At 36.4% G+C, this 13,891-nt stretch overlaps 1 protein-coding gene across 1 annotated transcript; it reads left to right on the top strand.

The window, feature by feature from the left end:
* Positions 1 to 4,163: 4,163 nt before the first annotated feature.
* On the top strand, positions 4,164 to 13,873 carry LOC113157382 (macrosialin-like). The gene is made up of 6 exons (XM_026352863.1): positions 4,164 to 4,312; positions 6,645 to 7,078; positions 7,479 to 7,598; positions 9,491 to 9,557; positions 9,895 to 10,065; positions 11,950 to 13,873. The coding sequence occupies exons 1-6, from the start codon at positions 4,264 to 4,266 to the stop codon at positions 12,087 to 12,089; spliced, it is 981 nt and encodes a 326-aa protein (XP_026208648.1). The 5' UTR covers positions 4,164 to 4,263; the 3' UTR covers positions 12,090 to 13,873.
* Positions 13,874 to 13,891: the final 18 nt, after the last annotated feature.

Below are 13,891 nucleotides of genomic sequence, written 5' to 3' on the forward strand. Positions count from 1 at the left end.
CAAAACTGAAGCCACTGCGCAAGCGTGAGTATTTCCCTTTTATGGCGTTGTACAGTTTCCTCTCGTTTGTCGTCATGGCGGGTGGGGCTAGCGGAGCTGGCAGCATCGGGATTGGTTGAGAGTGAGCTCATTACCATAACATTTTCCCGGGAAATTAAACCAATGGGGGAATTTAAAACACTGTGATGCCATAGTTTAGACAGAGACTCAACTGGGTTTGGTTGCTTAGGGAGCGGAGGAGGTAGATGTTTGACCATATGAATTTGGGAAGAAATCAAACATTATGTAATCGGACATTTCTGTGTAGTGGTTTCACATAGTTAAACATATATTGTTAATATACATAGAATGTATTGATTGAAATTTACTTTAAAATGGAAACTTAGGGAAGTGTCCTTTTAAAGTTTGCTTCAGTTGAACAGTACATTTAGTCTCACTAGGTCTGATTTAGCCATAAAAACGAAACTAAAACTGATTATTGTTTGTTTTTATGATTCGACTCTGTCTTCAGTGAGTTGAGGCTGATACCTTTAATGTGTAGCCACTGTGAAAAACAGGACGAGCAGCACAAAAATGAGCAGGAACAGAAGTGTAAGGCACGTGTTTGGGCACAGGGGAAAATGTCTGAAGCATCTGTTGTACAATCACAGGGCTGAGGAGGAAGATACGTCTACAGTTAGAAGTAGTTTTAAGAAAATAACAGTTTTGGTTGTTTTTTTGTTATGTTTTTTTGTTTTGTTTTGTTTTTCCTTTATACACCACCCCATTGAATTTGAAATAAAACAATCAAGGTGTGATTGGACTGAATTTTAGCTTTATTTAGATTTCACAGAATATGTCATTTACCATTTAGGACAGCCATTTCATGCAAAGTACCTCCATTTTCAGGGGCTCAATAATAATGCACAAAAGGGCATAATTGTAAATATAACCTTAATTTCTATTAAGGTTCAATGTAGACCTTAAGGTGTTGCTTGACTGTAGAGAGACCTAGTACTATTGACTTCTGTTGATGTTGTAAAAGTGTTTTTCTACACCAAGGAAATATTGGTAGTTCCAGTCAAACAGCTGCTAAATGCCAACTTTCTACCTGATATCAACTCCAGACTATTATATGTTTAATTTGTCGTGAAGTAGCAAGGGATTAAACAGTGTCATTGTAAACCACCTTCTTAAGTAAGAGCTAATGTCTGGATTATATTAAGTCAAAAAATCAAAAAAGTCTTAGTGTTTGACTCCCAATAATATTACTATATCTTCACTGATCTGTTTCCTACCTGTACTGCTGGGTCGCCTGCAGATACTGTATTTTTTCCTGTGTTTGTGAAGCACACTGACTCTTACTTGGAATAAAATGTACTTAATAAAACATGCTTTCTTTTTATTTGTATTATTTATTGTGCTGTTTTGTATTTTGTATTTTACCAATACTTTCACTACAATCACTACGGTTACTACTATATGGACTATTACAGCTCTGACATTGCTATAGTACAGGTATTATTACTACTACTACTGCTATTGTGCTTAGTACTGTTACTACTACAGCTATATTATTATGATACCACTTCACTGTAAAATTTTACTTGTTCTTTCAATTTAAAACTAAAGTCAAAGGGCTGCCTTAACATTTTCCGTCAAGATAACAAATGCAATTTGTTCTTCTAACACAACTGAATATTGTATGCTGTGTAAATGTATGTCTTAGTTTGGAAAAATGTAAAATGCAAAATGTACTAAAATGAACATATAACAATCACATTAAGCTGCACTAAGTGGTACATCCCAAGTGTACTGGGGTTTGGACTGAATTGAACACTGACCTCTATCATGGCTCACATAGTTTACACTGGTGTGAAAATAAACAACTGTGATCTAATATATGTGTGTATTAATGACACATAGTAAGTTTCCACCATTACTATTTTCTTTAAAGAACTAAGAAGAACAATATTTTAAGAGCATTAACTTGACAAATGCATGCAGGGAAGTCTACTACTAATAAAGGTTTTCTTATTACTTATATGCTAATTTGTTTTGTATTTTATCAACTTAATTTAAGAAGTTGAGTAAACTCTAAGAAATTCATTCATATAACTTATACTTAAAATTATGAGTTAAGACTTAAAGTAAAAAGAAAAACTATTATTATATATTTTGGTTAAATTAGTTTAAAAAATACTTGACATTTCCACAAAATTCATAGATAAGAATATACAGTGTATACATCTACTACCATGTCAGTTATCATGCAAATATAATAACTAAATTATTACTACCACTACTATAATTATTACCACCACTGCTACCATTATTACAAGGACTGTAGTATTATTTTCCTATTACCGTTAGTAATATAACAATTTATACTCCTACTATTACAATTACTGTAAAATAAAGGCGGTTACTGATACTATTTTTACCTCTACTGAGAACACTATCTATACTATTACACCTCAACAACTGTGAACAGAAATAATATTACTTAAAGCTTTGAATAATAGTACTATTAGATAGTATTACTACTATTGCACATTTACAGCTATGTCTACAAACACTTCTACTTCTACCATTATTTTAACTATTATTTCTCTTCATATTGCTACTGCAATTAAGCTACGTACTATTACTATATTTTATACTGAACTACAATCCTATATTAACAACTCAGCTAGTATAGCCACTACTACATAACTACTAGTAGTAGTAGCAGCAGTAGTGTTCTTACTATAAACAGAATGGTGATTTTCATAATTAATGTTGCTTTAAGCAAAAATCCTTAAACTTGACTTGTACCATGTGAACATTCCCCAATTTGCTGTTACAGTAAACGTGACGTTTGGGGGTTTTATCTGGTAATAAAAAAAGGGAATTTAAGTTTCATAAATGTTCCACAATGAGCAGTCAGCAGATGTTGTGTCAGACATACTAATAATGACAACATGTCCCTGCTTGCAGCCTTACACTTCCCTGTTATGGAGGTTAAAACAAAACTTGACCTCAGACTAACACAGATCTGACACAGGCTGCCTCTGCCAGACCTGAGGTAGCAGCTGGAGAGTGGAGGACCTCACATGTTGTACTGTACTGGAAACTTTCTGATTAGTCTAGGTCTATTAGTACTTTAATAAGGATATAGTGATGCCAAATCTGCTGTTCTGGTATTGTGTTGGCCAAAGAAATGTGACCCTGAGTCACATGAACCAACCTAAGGCCAGCTCCACTGGTGACTTCAGCTTTCGTTTTATTCTCTGCAGATCTAGGCCTGGGCTTCCCTCCCTGCTCTTAAGTTAGTTTCGTTTCCTCAAACATTCACATCACTTGGGACTTAAAACAATGAGTAGCATCTTCCGGATGGGGCTTTCAAAATAAATTCGCAGTGCACAAAGACTGCATGTATTGATGGACAATTTTAAATGATCTACTTATTGACTTGGTACAAAAATACAAGAAATATATTTGTTTGGTCATCAATATTTCACATGATGAAAAATATGACAAGAAATTCTAGTACTTACTCAAAAATAAGAAGCAAATGTCTCTATTGAGAGCAGTTGTGATAGGATGGAAAAGTATTTCATTAGACACTACTGAGCACTGATGGAAGAATTACTTCAGTATTCTACTTTAGGAAATGATCATTACTACAATACAACTGGAAATAATCAATGCAATAATCATCAGTAATGAGCTTGTATATTAAGGATTTGATAAATCCACACATTATTATTAATTAGTAAATTATATTTTGTATTAGAAAAAACATTTCTATTGGAGACATATTGTAGTTAAAATAAAAGTAAAACAAGATGGAAATACTCATATAAATTAGAAGTACCTAAAGATTTAGCATAAGCACAGAACCTCAGTAGGTATGTATCTAATGTATTGTACAGTTACTTTCTACAACTGCCTGAAATTTAAGGTGTAATTATCTTGATTTCTCAAAGTAAAATATCGAATAGTATTTATCAATGATTATATGAAAAGGAATAAAATGAAATGAAAACTAATTTTCATGCAATCTTTTATCAAAAAGCTTTGGACCATCATATTTCCACTGCAACTTCCGCACAGTCGAGCGTGTCTCCTAACTGTTCGGCGACTGATGCTCTTATTTTGAAGTCGAAACTCACCTGCTGAGCAGGTTCCGGCGAGGCCCCCCGCCGCGGCGCTTATCAGCGCGGACGCCGCGGGCGCTGCTGCAGTCAGAGAGGACGAGTGCAGCCGAGAAGCTCCGCCGGCCAGTGAGCACCTGTCAGCATGAAGACCCCCGCTGTGATCGTCATTTTAAGCTGCTGCGCTGTCTCAGGTAGGGCCCGCTGACAGTTCGTCGACGAAGACGAGTTAAAAGAAGTTTCGTCTTTTAACTTCTTCGAGGCAGGAATTCATTTGTAGACATTTGTTGCTGTTTAGCTGCAACAACGTCAACATTAAGTTCTCAAACAACGAATAATTGTTGTTTCGCGTTGTCGCCGTTAAAATGAGCGTTTTTAAAGTGGACATTTAAAGCTGACATTTAAAGTAATAGCCGCTGTATAAATTAGACGTTACATATTTTTTGACAGTGTGACTTCCTGGATTGTTTGGGGAACAGAAATTTCCGCAGTCTTTCAGTTGTGTTGCAGGTTTTAGTCACATGCTGCTGACAGAGGACGGTGGTTTTTATAGCAGGAGGAATCTGCAACTTTGTGAACTACAAGGTATAATTAGGTCTACTCAAAGGGTAATTAAGTTTAATTGATGACAAAATAGATGTTGAGTAACACACATTCTCTTTTTATTTTTTTTATTAGGTGTTATATTTAAATTTTATTACTTTCTTAATTTTGGTCATAGTTTGTTTTTAATTCTGTTGTTTCCACTTCAAATCAGGGCTCCAGCTAAGTACAGTCAGTTACATGAGAACTAATATAGTTATCTAGTATAAAGCCTCATCACCTTTTATCTGACTGCTGAAATGGGGCAAAACAGCAACTGTGACCTGAACCTACTGATAAACAGCAATGAAACACATCACAAAGTATCATAAAAGTGCTGCAGACCGACATAAATGGTGATAGTAGTTGGTCAACATGAAAAGCAGTCAAGCAATAAAGTTCTAATTTTACTATATAGCATTAAAGGACTAAGCTGCTCCCAGTTCACAGGTCAACACTAGGGGGTGTAACAGTTTCATTCTCCAAATCCACTGTTCAGTTCACACCTTGATTTTTCAGTTTGGGTGAGGGAGAGGTGAAAGAGAAAACACGGCAGTTCTAGGATTTATTAAATCACCATCATTGTGGAAAACTCAATAGAAGAACTCCATAGAACAAGATTGAGGGTGATTTGTTGCACATCACATTATATTTTTGCAGTGGTCTGTCAAAACATTCTGCAATTCACCCACTAAACCACTAGTTGGCAGTGGAATTTCTGTGGCACTCGTGCTAAACTGAGTGGATCATGTTGGAGTTGGTGATAATAGATGCAGAAGATCAGTTATTATTAATTAAGTTACTGGAATATACAATATAGAGAATTACACTGCAATCATACCAAGTGCATCTGTCTCAGATTCTCATTTCCCCGGACTACTCAACATGAGCTACCATGCACCGTTAGTACATGAACATGGCATCTGTGGATCAGTGTGTACTGCAGGATACTGCAAATTTCAGCTCAGCATTTTCAGTTGTATTGACACATCCAGCTAGAACAGAACACAACCCAAAAAGATAGCATCCGCTTTCTCTCGTAGTTTAATGCTATAGTGCCCCTAGTGGCAACGCTCAGATGGCAGCTTGTGCTTGTGTCACGTCTGGATTTAAAGCAACACTCTTATGAATGCAACAACAGGCAAAACAGACCTTGTGAAGCTTGAACGGGCGGCGTTTGTGTACTTGCATTAACGATGTTTGCGGCCATGGGCTTCAAGACTATTTTACTGCGTTTACGCTCATAACCACAGTGACTGTGTATTGTGCTCTGAGCACTTCCAAAAGCTGTACTTAATATTAGACCCAAACGCCTCCTGTGTAGACACAAGCAAGGCAAAAACGGCTGCTGTTGCTTTGGTAACATGCTGCTCACACTACACTTTCTACGTACTCGTGGTGTCAGTGATATTGTTAATGCCCATTCAGCTCTTTGGTGTTTTGGAGACAGGCTGAGCTCATTGTTTTGGCTAAACAGGCTACAAATAATAATATAACATTTACATTTTACATTTAGTCATTTAGCAGACGCTTTTATCCAAAGCGACTTACAAGTGAGGAACAAGGCAAGCAAAGTGCAAAGGAAAATATAAGTGACATTTACAGCAGAAGTAGCTGCGCTACCAGCCCTGCACCAAACAGCAGACAGACAAAGTTGATGACCAGTTGATGAAGAATGTGAGCAGCTAAAGATTTGTCTTTCTCAGTAGTTTGTGAAATTCAAAATAAAGGTAAAGGAGATAATTGCATTTCTATTTGTTTAGTGGTACAACTACAACTGAATGATACTGTTGCTTTAGGTCTTTGTGGATAGATGTTTAAGTGGGCTCTGACTTGAGATTCTGTAAGCCTTAACCTTTTTTAAGCTTTCAGGGATTTTTTTAGTGTTAAGTAGAATATAACCAAGTATTTTTTTTTTCTCCCTGTGTGTCTTTTTGACTGTAGTGCTGTCAGTGGCTGAGGATGCAAGGAAGTCCAAACCTTCTGCAACTGTAGCCCCTGCCCAAGCGTTTACAGTTGGCCCCACCACAACAATGACTGCCCCCAACAAGACAACAGTTGCCCCCAACACAACAACGACTGCCCCCAACACGACAACAGTTGCCCCCAACACAACAACGGCTGCCCCCAACACGACAACAGTTGCCCCCAACACAACAACGGCTGCCCCCAACACGACAACAGTTGCCCCCAACACAACAACGACTGCCCCCAACACAACAACGACTGCCCCTAACACAACAACGACTACAACCAAAGGTCCTCCTGCCCCTACACCTACACCTTCCACCAACTTAACTCCAGGAACCTACTATGTACATAAAGACAATAAAACTTGCGTGATGGCTACGATGGCACTAGAGCTCCGAATTGACAAGGTACATTTCATAATTCATAACAGACACTTGTAGCCAACAAATAAGTTAAAAGCACTAGCTAAGTATCTGATTAGATTTTAACCTTGAAATGTCATTTAATAGTATATTAAGCAATTTAGGAATTTGACAGCATGGACAGAACTTTCTGCAGCCTCTGACTCAGCTTTTAGAAATGCCATTGTCAGCATCCTTTTTTCAGGAAATGAGAAACCCTTTTTTTGTTTAAGGTTTTAATTTCCTCATTGATTACTGCAAAAAAATGGTTGAATTTTTGTCATTATACAATTAGATGTCTTGCATGACAATTGTGTTTCTCTACTGAATCACTGTAGCAACCATCTAACCTTTGGGAAACTAGTTGCCCATCAAAATGCCTAATTGTTCTCTGTTCTTCTTTTAGTCCAATTTATCCTTCATTGTTCAACCAAACAAAACAACAGCGGTAGGAGTTTGTAATGAAACCAGAGCCAACCTCACCCTTGTCTTCGAAGAGGGCTTCATCACCTTCATTTTCAACAAGGTACTTTAGTTTTCCTGATGCTTTGCTCAAACATGACATTATAATGTCAAACACTGGTGGTAGGGGAAGTCAGTCTTTTCGGAATATTTCATCTCTGACCTGCTCACACTGTTTTGGCATTTAAATAAAACTCATTAAAAAATCAAATACAGTGGTATTAAAACAGGTAACCCATTCAGTTGTTTGTTAAATTAAATTGTATGACTGACAACTTTACATAGGAACGGGAATCAAAAATACCTGTTAAAAAGGGGAACTGTAGTTGACAGGCCTTCTCAAAGATCATATGACAGGAAAAGTGCATCACATGGCCTGACTCTGCAACACTTGTGTGATTCATTTTTGGTGTTTTTTTCAAAATGACACATCAGATGAACAGGCTGAATGTTAAACAGGCTAATTGGATACACAAATGCAGCTATAGGGGGGGTTTCCATTCAGTTGATCTACTCGGCACAACAGCAGAGAGATCAAAGTTTAGGAGTTAAAAAGCAGCTTTCTGTTGTTGGATCCCACTTGTGAAACCATAGTTAAATATAAAGCATCATTTCTAATCATGTGACTTGCTCTACATGTGCATTGTAAACAAAACATAGTTGATTTCTGCAGAGTACTTTTTGTGTCATGTCGTTTCTCCTGCACGCTCTACAAAGCGATTGCCCCCCCCACCCTGAACATTTCCACTAGTGAGAATTTATGTCACGTAGACTTTCTCCTGCTGTGCTGCATTTGTGAACGTACAACCCTGCACGTTGACTTGATTCTCCAGAAATGTCTGGAGTTCACACGTGAAAAGGGCTACAAAAGTCTACAAAATAAAATAAAGATCTGTGAACAAGAGTTGGGGTTGTATAGTATTTTACTGAATGTAATGTAATGTGATTGGTTTCCAGACAAATAGACAGGGTTCCCTTTGAAAGAAGCTCAGATTTTAGCTTTATAGAGAGCCATGGCTTCATATTCAGACAGTTACTGACAGTTATTTTCATTTCTGTAATCCCGAGGTCTAATGTACACATTTATATAAGCTATTCTATCTACCACCCTGCTTAGCCATAAAAGTTCCAACAAGTTTTACCAGCATATGTCAGACTTTATCTTAACATGTTATTTTGGCTTGGACACTAAAAAATTTTTTTTAAAACAGTATAGACCCTGATGGGGTTTATGTCATGATTGTTAACTGAAGGTTGTAAGACTGGAGGAGAAAATGTTCACTTCAGGCTTCAGCCTTTTCAAAAAATATCGTAAGCACTAGAACTGACGGAGTATTGGTTCTAATTTTAGCTTTGATCTCATACTGGCTGCTACCGCCAGTCAGAAACATGAAGTGTGTTAATGGTGTTTATGATGTGTCATGTTCACTTGACATTAATCGGAAAATGGAACATTAAAAGGAGTTGTGTTAGGTGATTCATGTCATTAGTTTTAAAGCTCACGTTACGTAACAGTTACATTTGTTTGAATGGCATTAGTCAGTAACCTCAATAAATAAGCTGCAAAACATATTAGCTGGTTGCCCTCTGATGGATGTGTACCCACACTGCAAATGTACACGTTTCTAAACATATAGCAGCTCTTTAAGTGAACGGTGGGAGCAGCATGGCAAAGCAGTTTTTTGCTTGTTGTAACATAGGGCAGGAACAACTGGGGATGTGAAGGCAGGGAGAAACCAGAAATGTCCCACATGCAGAAGTGTGACACTGTGACAGCCACACTGTGGCATTCAGTGTATTAGAAAAGTAGAGCCTGCCTTTCTTGTTTGTTCACTGAAATAAAAACCAGTGTCTCACATTTTTTCACAAATTTTGAAAAGCTGCACCTTTACTACCCATTGGGACAACAATAACAAGCTTGATGAAAGCCTATCCTATTATCTCTTGTTTCCTCAGAGCACTCCTGAGAACATTGTCTATGTTGATACCCTGTCTTTCAGCATCTCCTACCCTTCAAGTGGAGGTAAGTAGAGAATACTTTCATTCCTTTCTCTCTCTGTGATTTATTGCCATCTCATTAAACATCAGATTGTTCTAGTTATGTTACTGTATCCACGTTACACAAGAGTGGCAGAAAATAGCATAGACAAGAAATAAAGAGTCAGTAACTTCCTTGTTTGTGTGTCAGGGTGTTTATCTATGTATAGACATGATCTGTGGAGTTTTTGTTAAGCATGTGATGCTTTCCAGTACAATGTGGTCTAACAAGTTTGGTCCCATTCTGAACATCAGCCTTGTTTTAATGGGAATCATCATTACTGTATGTCTTGAAATAACCTGAGCATTGCTTTATTTGACAGCTAATGGCCCGTACACCGCCAACAACATGTCTGTGCATCTGTTCCCTGCTAAGATCGGACATTCCTACTCTTGCAAGAAGGATTCACTTTACATGGGGAATGGTTTATACCTGGATGTGACTAAAGACCAGATGCAGGCCTACAATCTGACCAACAGTGCCTTTGGCCGAAGTAAGTATTAAATCCCTTAATGACAGCAACAAATACTACCGGTTCAATTACTGCATACAGTAAAAGTACAGAAGTATCTGCAATAAGTATTAAAGATTTAGAACTTGTAGCCATAACAGAACAAACAAGTTCACTGTTTCACTGTGTCAAATCAACATAACGAAACTGACAAGAGTGCCATGTACAGCAATAGATCACATGATTCACACATGATATAGAGTAAGTACAAAACCACTGACCACAGCAGAAAGCATCAAGAATACATGTATGACTTTAGTTGAATTTTACATTTGTTACTGTAAAAAAAAGCTACTTTATAATTCCTCCCTGACTGATTTTGAAATTTAGCTTTCAAATCTCTAACAATGTCTTTCAATACTACTAAGTAATGACGATGTCTGTGCTCACGGTTTTTTAATTTGAAAAACACATACATATAATGAAGGCTAATGATCATAGAGACAAAGTCATTCTCTAATATTGAAAGTAGTCTTATCATTAGAGTTATATTTAATTAGTCAGTTGTTGGTAAATGAACACCAGAATGAAGTGAGTTATGAAGAATAAAGTTTAGTCACATTAATGTCAGTGTAGTAACAGTTGTGCAGTTAATTAATGCACTTTATCTGTAACTGCCTGCAGGCTGGGAATAGCAGAGATGATTACAATCATGGTGTCACTTTTTTCAAACAGAATGCCCCTATATATGAATGTGTATTTGGATATGTTCAGGTTACAAGCGATGGCAAAACAACAGTGTTTAAAAGGTTTAAGTGAACAATATTCATAGCAGAACAGCTTACAACATGTACTGTAAAAAAACTATTAGAGATAAAACATAAAGTAATCACAAATATATAGGCTACTGCTCTTGTTGCACATTTTTTGGACATTGCTTTCAAATGACAAAGGTTAATAATGAAATATTACAGTTATAGAAGTTCCAATCTGCCAATATAAAAAAAATATTTAATTAAATTTCATTGTTAATTATTTTGTGTATGAGTAATGTATTACACAATATAATTATTTTTATCAAATTGCAGTGTAATACATAATTTTTAAATTCATAACTGTTGCCAAAAATATGTTCTGCCACATTAATGACATTATACATGAAATAAGCTTTGAAATTGTTAATGTGAATCTGTTTTATAGACACTGTATGAACCCTTGGAATGAATTAGCTGTCACTAGGGTTTGTTTCTTTACCTCATTAGTGTTTGTTGTGCTCTTGGGGTCATTTTGGCTGCCCACTTCTTGGTAGAGTAGCAACAGTCCCAAAGTGTCTCCATTTAATAAGATTGTTTGCCTAATTGTAGACTGGTGAATTTCTAAAATCTTTGAAAATTACTTTGTAACCTTTTCCAGCTTTATGTAAATCATTCATTCTTGATCAAAGATCCTTTTGGCGAGGCATTGCTCATATAAGCGTATTCTTCTTTTGTTGAGCAACTCCGAAAGTTTGAGTGGTTTTTGTCAGTCAACGTAGCTCTAGTCCACACCCTCAAAATGATTTTCTTAACAAGCCGTTTCTACTGGCACTATGAGGTTTTTATGGTTGTTCTCAATAAAGCATAAAAAAATCTGATTTTTTTAAGTGTTATTATTTTAGGGACATTATATTTGTTTATACTCTTGAGTTAGAGAAAGATCAGATAGACAAATTAATGCAGAAAACCACAGAATTCCAAAAGGGTCACATACTTATACTACTTATACTACATACTGTAGAAAATAAACCTGCTTAATGAAATGACAACTTTCAAATGGGGCTTTTAATTAATGAGCTTTTTGATTTCCTGACATTTTATTATGTTGTCCCTACAAATCAGGGCACATATGTTGTTTACCATTTCTGAATTACTGTGTTATGTTTTCCAGGTGACTTCTGCCCTGCTGACCAGCCTGATTACAGAGTTGCAATTGGGGTGGGAGTGGCACTGCTGATACTCATCGTCATCGTGGTGGTGGTCTACATTGTTAGCCGCAAGAAGAGGACCGATGGCTACCAGTCTTTGTGAGAGGTGTTGGACACAATACAATGATATACTTCTAAGTCAGTGAGGCCATGATCTTTCTCTGGAGCTAAAGCGCACCTCCACTGAAGCCTTCACAGCCATTTTATTCTTCTTGGATGTTTTAGTTTACCTAAATTACTGGTATGAGCAGGGATTTATCTCCAGGTTCCTTAGTATGGACGCTGCAGTAGACACATCATTGATGTTCAAAGTAAACAATAATTTGTATTTTCAAACGCAACAAACTGCATTTTTATTTTTTTTTTTATTCCATTCAATTTTCATCTCAATTTGCTTTCTGCTTTAACATTTAGCATAGAGATGGGTTTAAATCTGTTTACTTGAGTGATTTTAATTAGTCACTTAATCATTGAATGTGACCAGGAAACAGAATTACTCTTACTTGGTATATTTGGTTGTACATGAGTTTTGACTTTAATAATACATATTTGAAATGCTAAATCAGTTGATCAGTTTATAACAGCTTTTTTTCAGTTGTTATTCCAGTGGCATGCGGCAGACTCCATACATAGGATTTTGGAACACAAATAAAAGCCTTTTTTTTTTTTTTTTAATTTAACATGCCAATTGACAATTTTTGTAAAATAATTTCTTGCCAAAGAATTAGTTACACAATCAGAATATTATTAATTTTAGCCAAGCTTTTAAAAAAGGGACTCTTTATACTGGGACACTAACAATGACAATACTGATAATGAAACTGATCTCATGTAGACATGTGTAAAAACTGACCTGAATGTCTCATCAGAATCAGTGTAGGTTTTTAGACAGCTCATTTTATAGTGGTCAGTACTGTGATGATAATGTTATTTTTATTAATAGTGAAGAAAAATCCAATGAGTCAGTTTCTTCCATCTGTTCTCTGTAAATGATTTACAAACTATATACAGCTTGTCACATGATTCCAACCAGATTCTTTCATTATTTTAGCATTATGTGTGAAACCTTCTGTCTCCCAGGGATTTTATTATTGTTAATCACTAACTTTCTGGTGATTACGCTGACTGTGTATGTATTATCTTAATGAGCACATCGGGGGCATTTTAAGGATGTTTGAACGGGATTGATTGATTCTTCGTGATAATCATTAGGTGCACTCATTGCCGTTACAACTGATTCTCTTGTCTTTTTTTATAATTTTATGTAGCTGAAGTTGTGTTTTTCTACAAATACAGGGATGAACCATCTGTGCGTGTAGTTTGATCCTGATTAGATCCTGATTCATCACTTCTTTGCCAAGTCTGCTCTAATACACTATACTGCCTTAACGTATACAGTCATACTGATCCTCTTTCTGAAACTACAACAAAAAACGCATTTACCAAAAAGGTTGAACTATTTCTTTAAACATGGAGAACTGACAATTGAAGACTGATCGTGTTTGCGTTAAGTGAAACTCTCATCATGATGTCCATGAAGCTGCTTTTGCGCAGTTATCTAGAATAGAAGAAGTCTTCTCAAGAAAAACTGAATATGGAACATGCTGTTAAAGGGTCAGTTCACAGTTTTATTTGTACAGTTCACATCTGCACAAGTAAAACAAAACCTATGTGTCTTCAAAAAAAAGGAATACATTAGACTTTCACTCAACACTCTGTGTGCCTGTATAAGTGTAATTAAACAGTGGTGTGGCACGTGGAGCAACCTATTTGGTCATCAAATGAAAACAGAAATGAGGAACCTTGCTGTATGTACAGTTGCCCACCATGTGAGAACACTTTCAGCTGTTAACATCTGGTTCTAATAAAGAAAGATATGTTTCTAGATGTGTCTGTGTGTGTGTG

The sequence above is a fragment of the Anabas testudineus genome, chromosome 18 (assembly GCF_900324465.2).
Source record: "Anabas testudineus chromosome 18, fAnaTes1.2, whole genome shotgun sequence".
NCBI lineage: Eukaryota > Metazoa > Chordata > Actinopteri > Anabantiformes > Anabantidae > Anabas > Anabas testudineus.